General features: G+C 30.0%; 1 protein-coding gene across 1 annotated transcript; it reads right to left on the bottom strand.

Annotated features, from left to right (window-relative positions):
- Positions 1–3,015: 3,015 nt before the first annotated feature.
- LOC112799812 (annexin D5) lies at positions 3,016–10,819 on the bottom strand. The gene is made up of 6 exons (XM_025841828.3): positions 10,743–10,819; positions 10,517–10,662; positions 10,222–10,437; positions 9,249–9,464; positions 3,346–3,435; positions 3,016–3,266 (listed from the first exon to the last, which is right to left on the bottom strand). Exons 1-6 carry the CDS (start codon positions 10,816–10,818, stop codon positions 3,063–3,065), a joined length of 948 nt encoding a protein of 315 aa, XP_025697613.1. The 5' UTR covers position 10,819; the 3' UTR covers positions 3,016–3,062.
- Positions 10,820–11,902: the final 1,083 nt, after the last annotated feature.

Consider the following 11,902-nt stretch of genomic DNA (forward strand, 5'->3'; position numbering starts at 1 on the left):
ATGTCTGACCTCCCTAATCATTGATCTCAGAGCCTTGGACTTTACTTTTATTTTTCTTTTGCTGTTTCTTTTACTTCAAGGATTAACCTTTCATTAATTTCAGGAAAATCATAATAATTCTCTAAATTCCTATTTCTTGTACGTCAACATTTTTTTATTCAAATTTAAATACGCACTGTTCATATCATACATTCAGAATCACAGATATATCATGTACTCCTCATCATACTTGCAATATTAATATAATTAACTATAATATAAAAAAATAATATAAACATACAATTTGAGCATATATATTTTTTTATTCATAATTAAAATTTCACATTTTTTATTTCTTATCTTTGTTTTATATTAATAATAATAATCTCCAAACAAATCACTATAATAAAAGTGCTAATAGCTCCATTCTCTTATTTACTTTCATTTTACATTCTTAAAGATACCGCCAACAAACATGTAATCCTATATTTTTTTACATTTAAGATATTATGACTAAAGAACATATATAACATGCACAAAACTTTGACACAAATCTATCACGGTTGATGTGTGCTTGTCTCTTGTTCATAAACCGTTGTAGGGTCCAAAGATTTTTGTTTAATGCGATCTCTTCATAAATTGTAGAAGGCTGGCACGGTTTATGTTCAAACTCCCTTCTTCATAATCCGTGGCAGAAAACCACAGTTTTCCTATAATTTGATTCCTTTCTAAACCGTGGGAGGTTTCCACGGTTTATATACAATTTGTAAAACGTGGGAGTGTTCCACTGATTACATAAACTTGTTTCAGGACACATAAGTAATAAATCTGTATGGTTGTATTTGGGTAAATAATTCGTTCATTCAATTTATATACGTAAATTGCCCTTTAACGAATAAAGTATCGTTTTTGTCCCCAAAGTTTTAAAGTTGTTTCTAACGTTTAAATCGTCCTATTTAAGTCTTTACGTTTCAAAATTGACTCAATGTTATCCTGCCGTTAGGAATCTGTTAACGGAATTGACAGCGGGACAAAATTGAGACGATTTTAAAACGTTAGAAACTTAAATAGGACGAAAACGTTGGGGACAAAAACGATATATAAAAATAAATTTTAATTTTATCCTTTAATAATATCAATTTTTTATAGTACATAGTTATTCAATTTTTTTAATCACATCTAAGTAAATTATACTTAATCACATTGCTTTTGTTCTAAATAAATTTATTTTTTATAATTTTACTCTTAAAAATTTTTACTCATCATAAAATATTTGTAAAATGAATAGTATATAAACTTTGAGGAAAAAAATGATACATATACAATAAAGTAATGTGATTCTAGTCATTCTACAAACATTTCATGATGAGTAAAAATCTTTAAGAGTAAAATTATAAAAATATAAATTTATTTAGAATCAAAATAATGTGATTAAGTGTAATTTACTTAGATGTGATTAAAAATAATTGAATAACTATATACCGTAAAAAATTGATATTATTGAAGAATAAAATTAAAATTTATTTCTATGTGTCTCCAACATTTTTATCGTATTTAAGTCCATAATGTTTTAAAATCGTTTCAATTTTGTCCCGCCGTCAATTCCATTAACATTTCTAACAACAGGACAACGTTGAGTCAATTTTAAAACGTTAAAGACTTAAATAAGACAATTTAAATGTTAGGGACAACTTTGAGACTTGCTCTAAATATTAGAGATAAAAATGATACTTTATTCTATTTTAATAAATAATAATATATGTCAATGAGTTATAACTCAAATGACATAATCTCTCCGTATTCATTTAAGAGGTAGCAGATTCGAGTCTTATCTTTAGTAAAAATAAATAAATAAATAAATAAATAAATAATAATATATATATTATTTATAAATCTATTTAAAAAATATAAATCGAGAATAAGATTGAACTATATTGGTGCTACATAAGTCCACAGTACAGTGATACACTGATGCTCCGATACCAAGTCCCGCGGACCCCTTTTTTTCTCTAAACATTATAAATACTGTGTTTTAATAGAGCAAAGTATTATTTCGCTCTTTAACATTTAGGATGAATTTTATTTTGATTTTTAACATTTTAATCGTCATATATTTTTATTCTAAAATATTTAAAATAACATCAATATTATCCCAATTTTCATTATCAGATTCCTCATTAATATTAATAAAATTAATGTATTATTATTAATAATATTTTTGTTAAAATTATATAAATTTATTTAACTTCTTTTTTTTATCTTCACCTCTCAATAAACCTAAATTCTATTTTTTTATTTTTTATTTCATCTTCTTTTTACACTATTAATTCTCCTAGAGAAATTTAAAAAAAAAGAAGAAGAGAATAAAAGAATAGAATTTGAACTTGTTAAAAAGGTGAAGATAAAAAAAAAATTGAACAAATATAATTTTAACAAAAACATTATTAACAATACATCAATTTTATTAAGTATTAGTAAAAAATTTAACAATAAAATAATATTAATATTATTTAAAATATTTTAAAATAAAAATAAAATAATTAAAATATTAAAAACTAAAATAAATTTTATCACAAACATTAAAAATTAAAACAGTACTTTATTTTTATTTTTTTTTAATATGGTGCACATTATAATACAGATGTTGTTTTACACAGCATTCAAGAGATGAAACTCATCAATATGGTTAGAACTTAGGACCATGAAAAAATTCCAAGATGAAGAGAGCTCGTGGGAGTATATATAGTGAGGGGACCACATCAAAATTATTGGGTATTTCATTGTTGAGTCTATATATTTGAGGGGTTGTATTATAAGTTTATAACTTATATTAATCCTGAAATTTGCATAACTCGTTGTTTTTAGGGGTGCATCTCATTTCATAGATAACATACACCAAAATTAATTATTAATATAAAATATATAAAATATAAATATATTAAAAATAAATTAAAAAATATATATTTATATATAAATATATTAATAATTAATTTTAATATATAAATAATATTTTTATAAGTGTTTATTGTAGCTTATTATATTGTTATTAAATGCAAGATTGAAGATGCATGTTGAGTACTACACTATACATTGGGACCCAAAAGCTGAAGAAGAAAATCCCTATAGTGGCCAAGTGTATCTGAGTGAACTGCATCGTTCAATGTCTTGTGGTATTTCTTAAAATATTCGATTTTGATATAGTGCATGTCGATCTCAGTCCTCGTTACAATTACCCTTGTAAGTGTAACATCATCAGTTCCCAACCCTTTCATTGACTTATACAACACCTGTACGCAAAGTAACATGCATCCCTACATTATTAAGACAACTTATATGTATGAGTTTGAAGTTCAAGGAAATGGATACCTTTGCAAAATATTTTGCAGGATTTTCGGCGCATTGGACTATTGTTAAAAGCGCATGACGGAAATGCCCTGATGTTTCATTCTTTACCGCCTGCATTTAGGTAAGGTTTTAGTATTGGAGGAAAATATCTGGTTGAAAATTTCAATAAGTCCATAAAAATGTTATTTATATACATTAAAATTAGATATTAAATTAATTTTTATATGTGTATGTATAAATATACGTATTATTTTAATAATAAATTTTTGTGTATATGTAATATAGTTGTAGTTAAATTTACTGTAATTTATAAAAATTTGATTTAATAGACTTTTTTATAATAATTTATTTTTTAAATTAAAAAAAAATTCAAACATACTAAGTGGAGCGTACAACTGCCAAAAGGACAAAAACAACAACAATATAAAGCCAAAAAAATTTCGATGACGTCTTTGACATAGTCATCAACAACATTAAGTTAATTACCACATCATTCTTTAGAGCAACAAAATGATTTAATAACACAGTCTACCTCATCTGTTGTCTTGATCTAAAATATGACATTATTCTTTCGTAGCCAAAATATTTCATATAACAAAAAAAATCTAACTAACTACTTTTTATGCATGTCTCTTCTCAATGGTAAGGTCCTCCAACTTTTAAAGTATTTTTTATAGTACCTGGGATCGTTCAATCACGTCCAACATAAAAAATTTATGTGCACCACATCTGCCAATGCAAAGAAAACTCACGAGTAATAAACAAGTGTTGTGCAGTTTCAACATCCTTCTTATACATAATGCATACATTATCACTCTGTTTAACAATGCCCAATCAACTCAACCGGTCCTTAGTATTGACCCAACTTACTAGAATAAACTAGGTAAATAGCTCAATTCGAGGCAGAACTAGTCTTTTCCAATTTTTATTTGTGAATATGTAGCTAATTATATAATTTACCAAAGTCTCTCCCTATAATACTTGTACAAATGAGTTAGTAGAATAAACGCCTTCTTTGTCACATTTTTACACTATGTACATTTGCTATATATCAATCTAATAGATTGCAAGATGTCAAGCATCTGATTTAGGATTTTTGTCTCCCATTGGCAAAGTCCCTTAGGGATGTCAACGGGGAAGGGCGGGGGCGGAGGATGCCTCCCTTCTCCCCATCACCGCCCTTAGATTTGCTCCCCGTCTCCGTCTCCATTTTTGCTCCCCATCCCTATTTTTCACAGGGCCTCATTTCCCGCGGGAACCCATTCCCTATCTATCTGATAGTTCTAACTAATTATTAATTTCTATATGAATAGAGCGGCAAGTATTCATCCTATACAAAAACAGCAAGATTTTATACAAAATGTCTAAATGACACTATGGTGAAATCTTTCGAAATGACGCAGTGGGGGGACGCAACGACGAGCTAGAGGACAAAGAAGTGGACGAGGTGGGAGACGCGATAACAGAGAGGAGAATGAACACGACGGCAGAATTACGAAAAGAAACGCCGCAAATTAAATAGAAAGCACGACGAGGTGAGGATAATGGCACAGTGAGGTGTAACGATGCGGTGGGAAGGGAGAGTGGCGAGGGAGTGGCTGCAGAGATGTTGGATGGAATATGGACATCGTTAGGAATCTTTGAATTGAAGAAGGGTTATGCAAATGAAGCTTAGGAGTTTTGGGTTTTTATATATGTGTGTGTGTGTGAAATGACAAAAAACATATATGAGAAATAAACTATTAAGGATAATTCAGTAAATTTATAAATTTCGGAGAATAGTGGGATGGGGTAGGGATCCCTGCGCCTGCCTCGAGGGAATTTCGTCCCCCATCTCCATCCCCACGAAAAAAATTTCCCACAGTTGGATCCCATTTGGGGCAGTCCCCACAGGGATTCCCGCGTCTCGTGGAGTTTTGCCTTCCCTTAGTCCCTCCTCCATTGGAAGTTCCAAACCCACTCTAACCCATCTCAAAATTCACAATCCCCAATTATGAATTTTTTTTGTTTGAAATCAAGAAGAGCCTTGAAAAAAGGAATCTTTTAGCTTTACAACTTGTAACCATGTATCGTCTTAGACTTTAGTTGATCTACCATCTCCTACCTCCATAACTAGTCCATCAATCATCTTCTCTCTAATATGTTGCTCGTTTTTTTGCAGTAGAAATATATATCTCTCTCCATACACTTTCTTTTACTGGCAATGTTTGAGTTGACAACAACTAATTAGGGTTCAAATTATTGCATGAGCATACAACGTACTTTTCATAACGGATAATCCTCCTTAGAGAATTTCAATCACCATTTAAAAAGTAAAGTAGTATTATGAACCATCATATCTCTCACTCATAAGCCTCTTAGCTTCTTCGGTATCTATATCATCTTTCACCTTACAAGAACCAAGCCAGGCTGTCCATTTTTCTTTTCCCAACACTACAAAAAAGGTCAAAAACCGTCAGAATTACCAGCAGAATTGACAAAAAAATTCGACAATAATAAAATTATCGTCGGGTTTATGGACGGACAAAATCTAACAGTATAAACATCACCATATTGCTTTACTCGCAGATTTTAATCTTCTGACACTAATTACTGTAAAAAATTTATGACGGTAATATATTCAGAATGGCCAATTTGATATATTTTTACCGTTGGACTTTTTCCGACAAAAAAGTTGGCGCCTTTTTAAATATTTCTCGCCGTAATTATTGTTGTAAAATTTCTCAAAAATTTTGACGGTAATATTTTTTAATAAAAAATAATTTATATTTAATCTTTTTAACTGTGATTATCATAAGTATTTTTTAATAAAAAATAATTTATATTTAATTTTTTTAACTGTGATTATCATAAGCATGACCTGATTAAAACTAGATAAAAATTAATGAAAACTACATGTTTTATTAAAATAAAAAATTACAATATAATAAAGTAATCTCGTTAATGAAATAACATAGCGATGTGTGACCGTACAAAATAAAATACTACCTCGTAATCATCATTGTCGTCCTCCTGATAGTCTCACTGCTGGTCCTGATACGGCGGTGCTGGTCTATGGGTTAGTGCAAGTGCAGATGAGGAGGAGCGCTTCCAGCTAGAGCTGGCAATGGGTAGGGTAGGGTAGGGTTTGGACCCTACCCTAACCCTACCCACGGGTTGAAAATTTCATTAAAACTCTACTCTACCCTACCCGCGGGTTGAGAATCTCTCAACCCTAACCCTACCCGCACCCTAAAATTCTAAACCCTACCCTACCCTACCCTACCCGCAAAAATATCAATTTTTTTCAAAGTAAATATAAAATTCAATTATTTCGAATTTTATACGTATTAATAACATAAAAAATAAAAAACTAATGCTCTAAATTTCTAAATTAACTAACTAGTTTAGTGGTTGTTCACTTATTATAAGTCATTACATAAGAAAGGTTGTGGGTTCAAGTCTCACTTTCTTCACTATATAGAGAGATTTTTATAAAATATGTGTTATATATGAGGTGCGGGTAGGGTAGGGTAAGGTACACCCTAAACCCGTATCCTACCCTACCCGCAGGCATACCCGGACCGTACCTTACCCTACCCGCTGCGGGTAGGGTAGCCTACCCTACCCGAACGGGTTGGACCGGGTTGGGTACCTGCGGGTAGGGTATGAATTGCCAGCCCTACTTCCAGCACCGCTGTCCCTTGTGTGCATCTCATCATAGTAGATGTCCACCTGCTACCACATGTGCTGTATGTGCTCTAGCTCTAGTCTGAGCTCATATCTCAAAAATTCTGTCTCTGCATCTTGAGCATCCTTCGTTGCATGGGTCTTTTCATCTTGAGCATCCTTCGTTGCCATGCATGCAAACAACTCCTCGTATCTCTTCTCAGTCAAATGGAGCTGCTAACCCTAATCCTGTAGGCTTTGGATCAGGCTATGGGCCTGCTCATGCAAATCCACGATGTTTTGTGGATTTGCAGGACCGGTGGCCGAGGTTGAGAATGCCCTAAAAGTAGAGGTGTGTAGGTTGCTAGTAAAGAACGACCTAACTCAGAAGATGCGATTCTTATGTGGCTCAGATGCGGTCTGACGCCACACGACATCAGGATCCATCACAAATGCGCTCGAGAGATTTCCGTCGTCTGCCATTTACCAGTCCTCTTCAACTTACATTTACCAATACTCTCCCTCTCTGTTAGATACCTAGGTGACTCACAAAATTGGCAAGTCATGAGTTCTGCATTACAGTCGAATTTTTCTGTGGGTAAATCTGACAGTAATATTGGCACCATTAAATTCCTCATGCGCGCCAAAACTTAATGTCAAATTTTGGGACAGATTTCCAAATTCAACGGTAACTTTTTCGCCAGACAAAATATAATGACAATCCATGTAAAATTCGATAGTAAAGACGCCGGTAACGTCCCATGAAAAATTGACAATAAATCCGACAGTAATAAGCGAATTTCTTGTAGTGCAAAAGCACCTCCTCTGTAATGCAATTATTCTTTGCACAACTAGATTTGACATCTTATACAGACTCAGATAGTAAATAGGTAATCTGTTTATAACTGACTTAATGAGTACCATCTTTTTAGCTTTACTTAGGACATTTACTTTTCACAAGCTAAGTTTCTCCTCCACCTTATTTATTATCGACTCTCATGTTTTTACTAGCCTTGGATTTGCTCCCAAGTTTATTCCAAGGCACTTTGCCAATAGAGCTTCCGCTTGATAACCTAATAGTCGATACATCCATCCAGCCAACTCTTGACTATAATTTACTAGTGTCAAACTATACTTCTCAAACTTAATGAACAAACCAGATATTATTTCAAAATACATTAGAAGCCTCTTATATTTTTTAATTGTCTCCTTTTTTGGTAGATAAAATAATATAGTGTTATATACAAATTGTAGATATGGTAATTCTACATTATCCCTATCCACTAACAGTGGATATATTCTTCTATATTTTATCGCATCTCTAATTATCTTATTCAACACATCCACCACAAAAACAAACAAAATAGAGACAATACAGTAGATCACCTTGATGTAGCCCTCTCTCCATCTTGAATGATTTTGAAAGTGACCAACCCATTAGCTAAAATAGAGATAGATGTAGACCTAATACACTCCTTGATCCATGTCCTCCATTTTCAACCGAACTTCCACTGATGCAATATTGTGAAAGTATCTTATATACCAATCCATCTCTTTAGCATGTCGAGATTTAAATATTTACTACTTCAAGTGAATATCCTGTTTAACATACTACTTCTCATAGCATCTAACTAACGACTTTCTCCTTGCCTTTAATATATACCATCACAAACTCCACTGCTAATTATATCATCTACCTTCTTAATCTCATCCTCAAACTATTTTATCTTTTCAATTATATCCCAAACTACATATGTAAGAAAAATAAAAATAAAAATATTATTTGTACACTAAAATTAAATACTATGTATTTATAGATAATATATATGTAATTTAACTCATTTTTAATGTGTAATGTTTTATATTTTAATATGTATTTTATACTTATGACTACTTTTAGTAGCTAATTTTAATATACATATAATATAATTGTTACAAAAATATTATGAATATTAAAAATACATTATTAAATTAATTATATGTATTTTATACATGTTTTTAATATAATAATCAACTATTAAAATAATCAAACTTTTTTGTAAATACTAAAAATAAATCAGTACTATTTTTTTACTTTTATTCGTAATTTGACTATAAATATAAATATAATTTTTCTATAAATGTAAATCAATTTTGATTATATTATTTATAAAGTTTAATATCTTATAGACTTACACTATTTTTTTTAACTTTGGGAACAAGAAGAGGTGTGTATGTTATAGACAACTAATAAATTCTTATATTGATTGAGTTTAAGGGTATGATGATACGTATACCTTCTTGAGTGAGTGACCATGCACATGGTTGTAGTAAGAGTTGACAGCAACCAAATGTGGTGCACTCCGTTCGCTGAAAATTTTGATAAAAGTGTCCTCATCTGTTCCAAATCTCTTTTCCCCTACTTTATACAAAGCCTTTGCATCTTTCCCAGCTTGTTCCATGTCAACCTCATCGCTTTCATCACGAGGGTTGTTCAAATATGCAAGCAAGATCTGTGTCACACCATACATATGCATGATTCAACATTGAATTAATACATGGTAGAAATTTCGGCACACAATTATTTTCATACAAAGTTGTCAGTTAACAATTATTAAATAATTTGATATGTTTGACTAAATTATTATTCAATAATTTTTACAAAGATAATTGTATATAAGTTTTTACTAACATATTAAAATAAAAGTTCACGCATAATTATCTTTGTAAAAATTATTGAATAATAATTTAATTAAATATGTTAAATTATTTAATTATTTTTAACGTCAATTTTAAAACTTATATACAATTGTCTATATTATGTGAATATGTTATTTAAAAAATATTAAATAATAATTTAGTCAAACATATCAAATCTTTTTAGAATATTATAAAACTTTATAGGAAAACAACTAAAATTAAATTTTTACTTTTAATTTATTAACAGATAATGAATGATGATCATCATCATGATCGAAGACGAATCTACTCTTATGGGTGTAGGGATAAGCGCCCTATTACAATTTAAAATTTTATTGAGCAGTATATAATAATAATATTTATTTACCTCCACTAAATTATTAAATTTGACCACACAATAATTTTTTATTCGATTTTTAACACTTAATAATCAATTTGAAAACTTTATATTAGATGTCCATTATAATGCTCAATTTCTAAATTTAAATAAGATTAGTATTTTATTATTATAAAAATTATTATTTCGTCCCGTTATCAAAATTTTTTCGATTCATCACTGATCATGATTACCTTTTTATGGTCGGCGGAGGTGTGTGCTTCAACATCATGGTCAACAGAAGCACCAAACTTGGAAAGATAGACTTCTTTTATGGATTGCATCTGCGAATGAGTGCGTGAACATATTATTTCGGTGGCACCGTGGAAGCTTGAGTCCACAGCTAGACACTGCCTAATGATTACTGCGTCGCGCACTACAGGATCATGCATCCACAGAAGAATTGCACTCTTCAAAAAATAATACACTTGTCAAATACTTTTCATCTTTTTTAATTTGCTGCTAAATAAAATAATATTTAATTAATACCTCTAACTTTCCATGAAGCTCCTTCTCTAGGCATTCAGAAAGTTCCTCGGAATATATAGCTCTGAATTCTTGTACTATATTGGCTCGTTGTGTGGCATCTCTATGAGCAAGGAGATTCACAACAGCATCGGTATCACACTTAAGTCCTGCATGCATGTAAATTAAAGCATCATTTATATATGGAATGAATGTGTGTGTGAGAGAGAGAGAGAGAGAGAGGGGTTACCTTTTAAAGCATGGTGAAGATGCATAGCATCATCTCTTGGGCAAGGAGGAATTGGGGGTACAACCAAGGTAGCCATCTTCTTCTATCACAAAACACATAAAAAAAAAAGTAACAAAAGAAGGACAATACCCGCATTATTTTTGTTTATAATTTTTTTATTATGTTAAAAGTGATTAATAAAAGAATTTAATTTTAACGTGCTATTAACATCATATAAGTAAAATTAATTATTTTTTACATTAATTATATAAATAATCATAAAAAATAATGAATACAATTATTAAATAATTATATAAAATATTTTATATTATTTATATATTAAAATTAAATTCTTAATAAAAATAAAAAAATTATTTTTTATTAAAATATATAAAAAATAAAAAATAATTTAAATTTCATTATAATTTCCATCTATTAAACCATTGAACTAATAAGTTAATGTCAAGTACTGAAAATGGATCATTTCCATTTTTTTTAACACTTCAGAAAATAAAGTGTAATTTTTTACCTTTAATTTTATAAGTGGGATCAAAATTAAATAGAAAAAAGAGAACAATAAAAGATGAAATCCTATACCGAATACTATCCAATTTTTATTCCACGAATATCCACTCCCGTCAAGCACTAATAGACTTCTATTATGTATGTATGGAGGTAACAATCGATACTTGAAGTACGTTTAAAACAAAATGTTGCTACCATTAGTGTAATAATATCAATAATTAGTGGAAGATGGATATAACATAATTTTTACAGTTTTTAATCTTAAATAGTCATCTATTCTTAAAATTTTATTTGATAATGACAAAAAAAATTTCTCTATTTTCACAAATATTTATTGTCAATCCTAAAGCCAATTTATTACTAATGATCAAACAAATTAAAGATACATACAAAGAGCAAAATAAACATTTCGGAAATATTGTTTGCCCAAAGATATAGATGTACTCACTTATTATTAGATGGTGTGTAGGGTATTCAACAAAGTCAAGATTTTTTCTGCAGACTTAAGTTCTTATAACTGTTCAAAATAAAGATGATAAAAAGAAAACAAATAAATAACTATGCTAAAATACGAAAGTAGTAACCACATCAAAACCAAATAAAACAGTAACCAAGGCAAGTTAAAGTGATAATAATCAATCAGATTTTGAAATAAC

Source organism: Arachis hypogaea, chromosome 5 (genome assembly GCF_003086295.3).
Source record: "Arachis hypogaea cultivar Tifrunner chromosome 5, arahy.Tifrunner.gnm2.J5K5, whole genome shotgun sequence".
Taxonomy (NCBI): domain Eukaryota; kingdom Viridiplantae; phylum Streptophyta; class Magnoliopsida; order Fabales; family Fabaceae; genus Arachis; species Arachis hypogaea.

Coding starts and splice junctions, on each gene's coding strand:
- LOC112799812 (XM_025841828.3), bottom strand. CDS start 10,818: ATGGCTACCTTGGTTGTACCCCCAATTCCTCCTTGCCCAAGAGATGAT. Junction 10,438..10,516: donor AGCTTCATGGAAAGTTAGAG/GTATTAATTAAA, acceptor TATTTTTTGAAG/AGTGCAATTCTTCTGTGGAT. Junction 9,465..10,221: donor CCTCCGCCGACCATAAAAAG/GTAATCATGATC, acceptor GGTGTGACACAG/ATCTTGCTTGCATATTTGAA.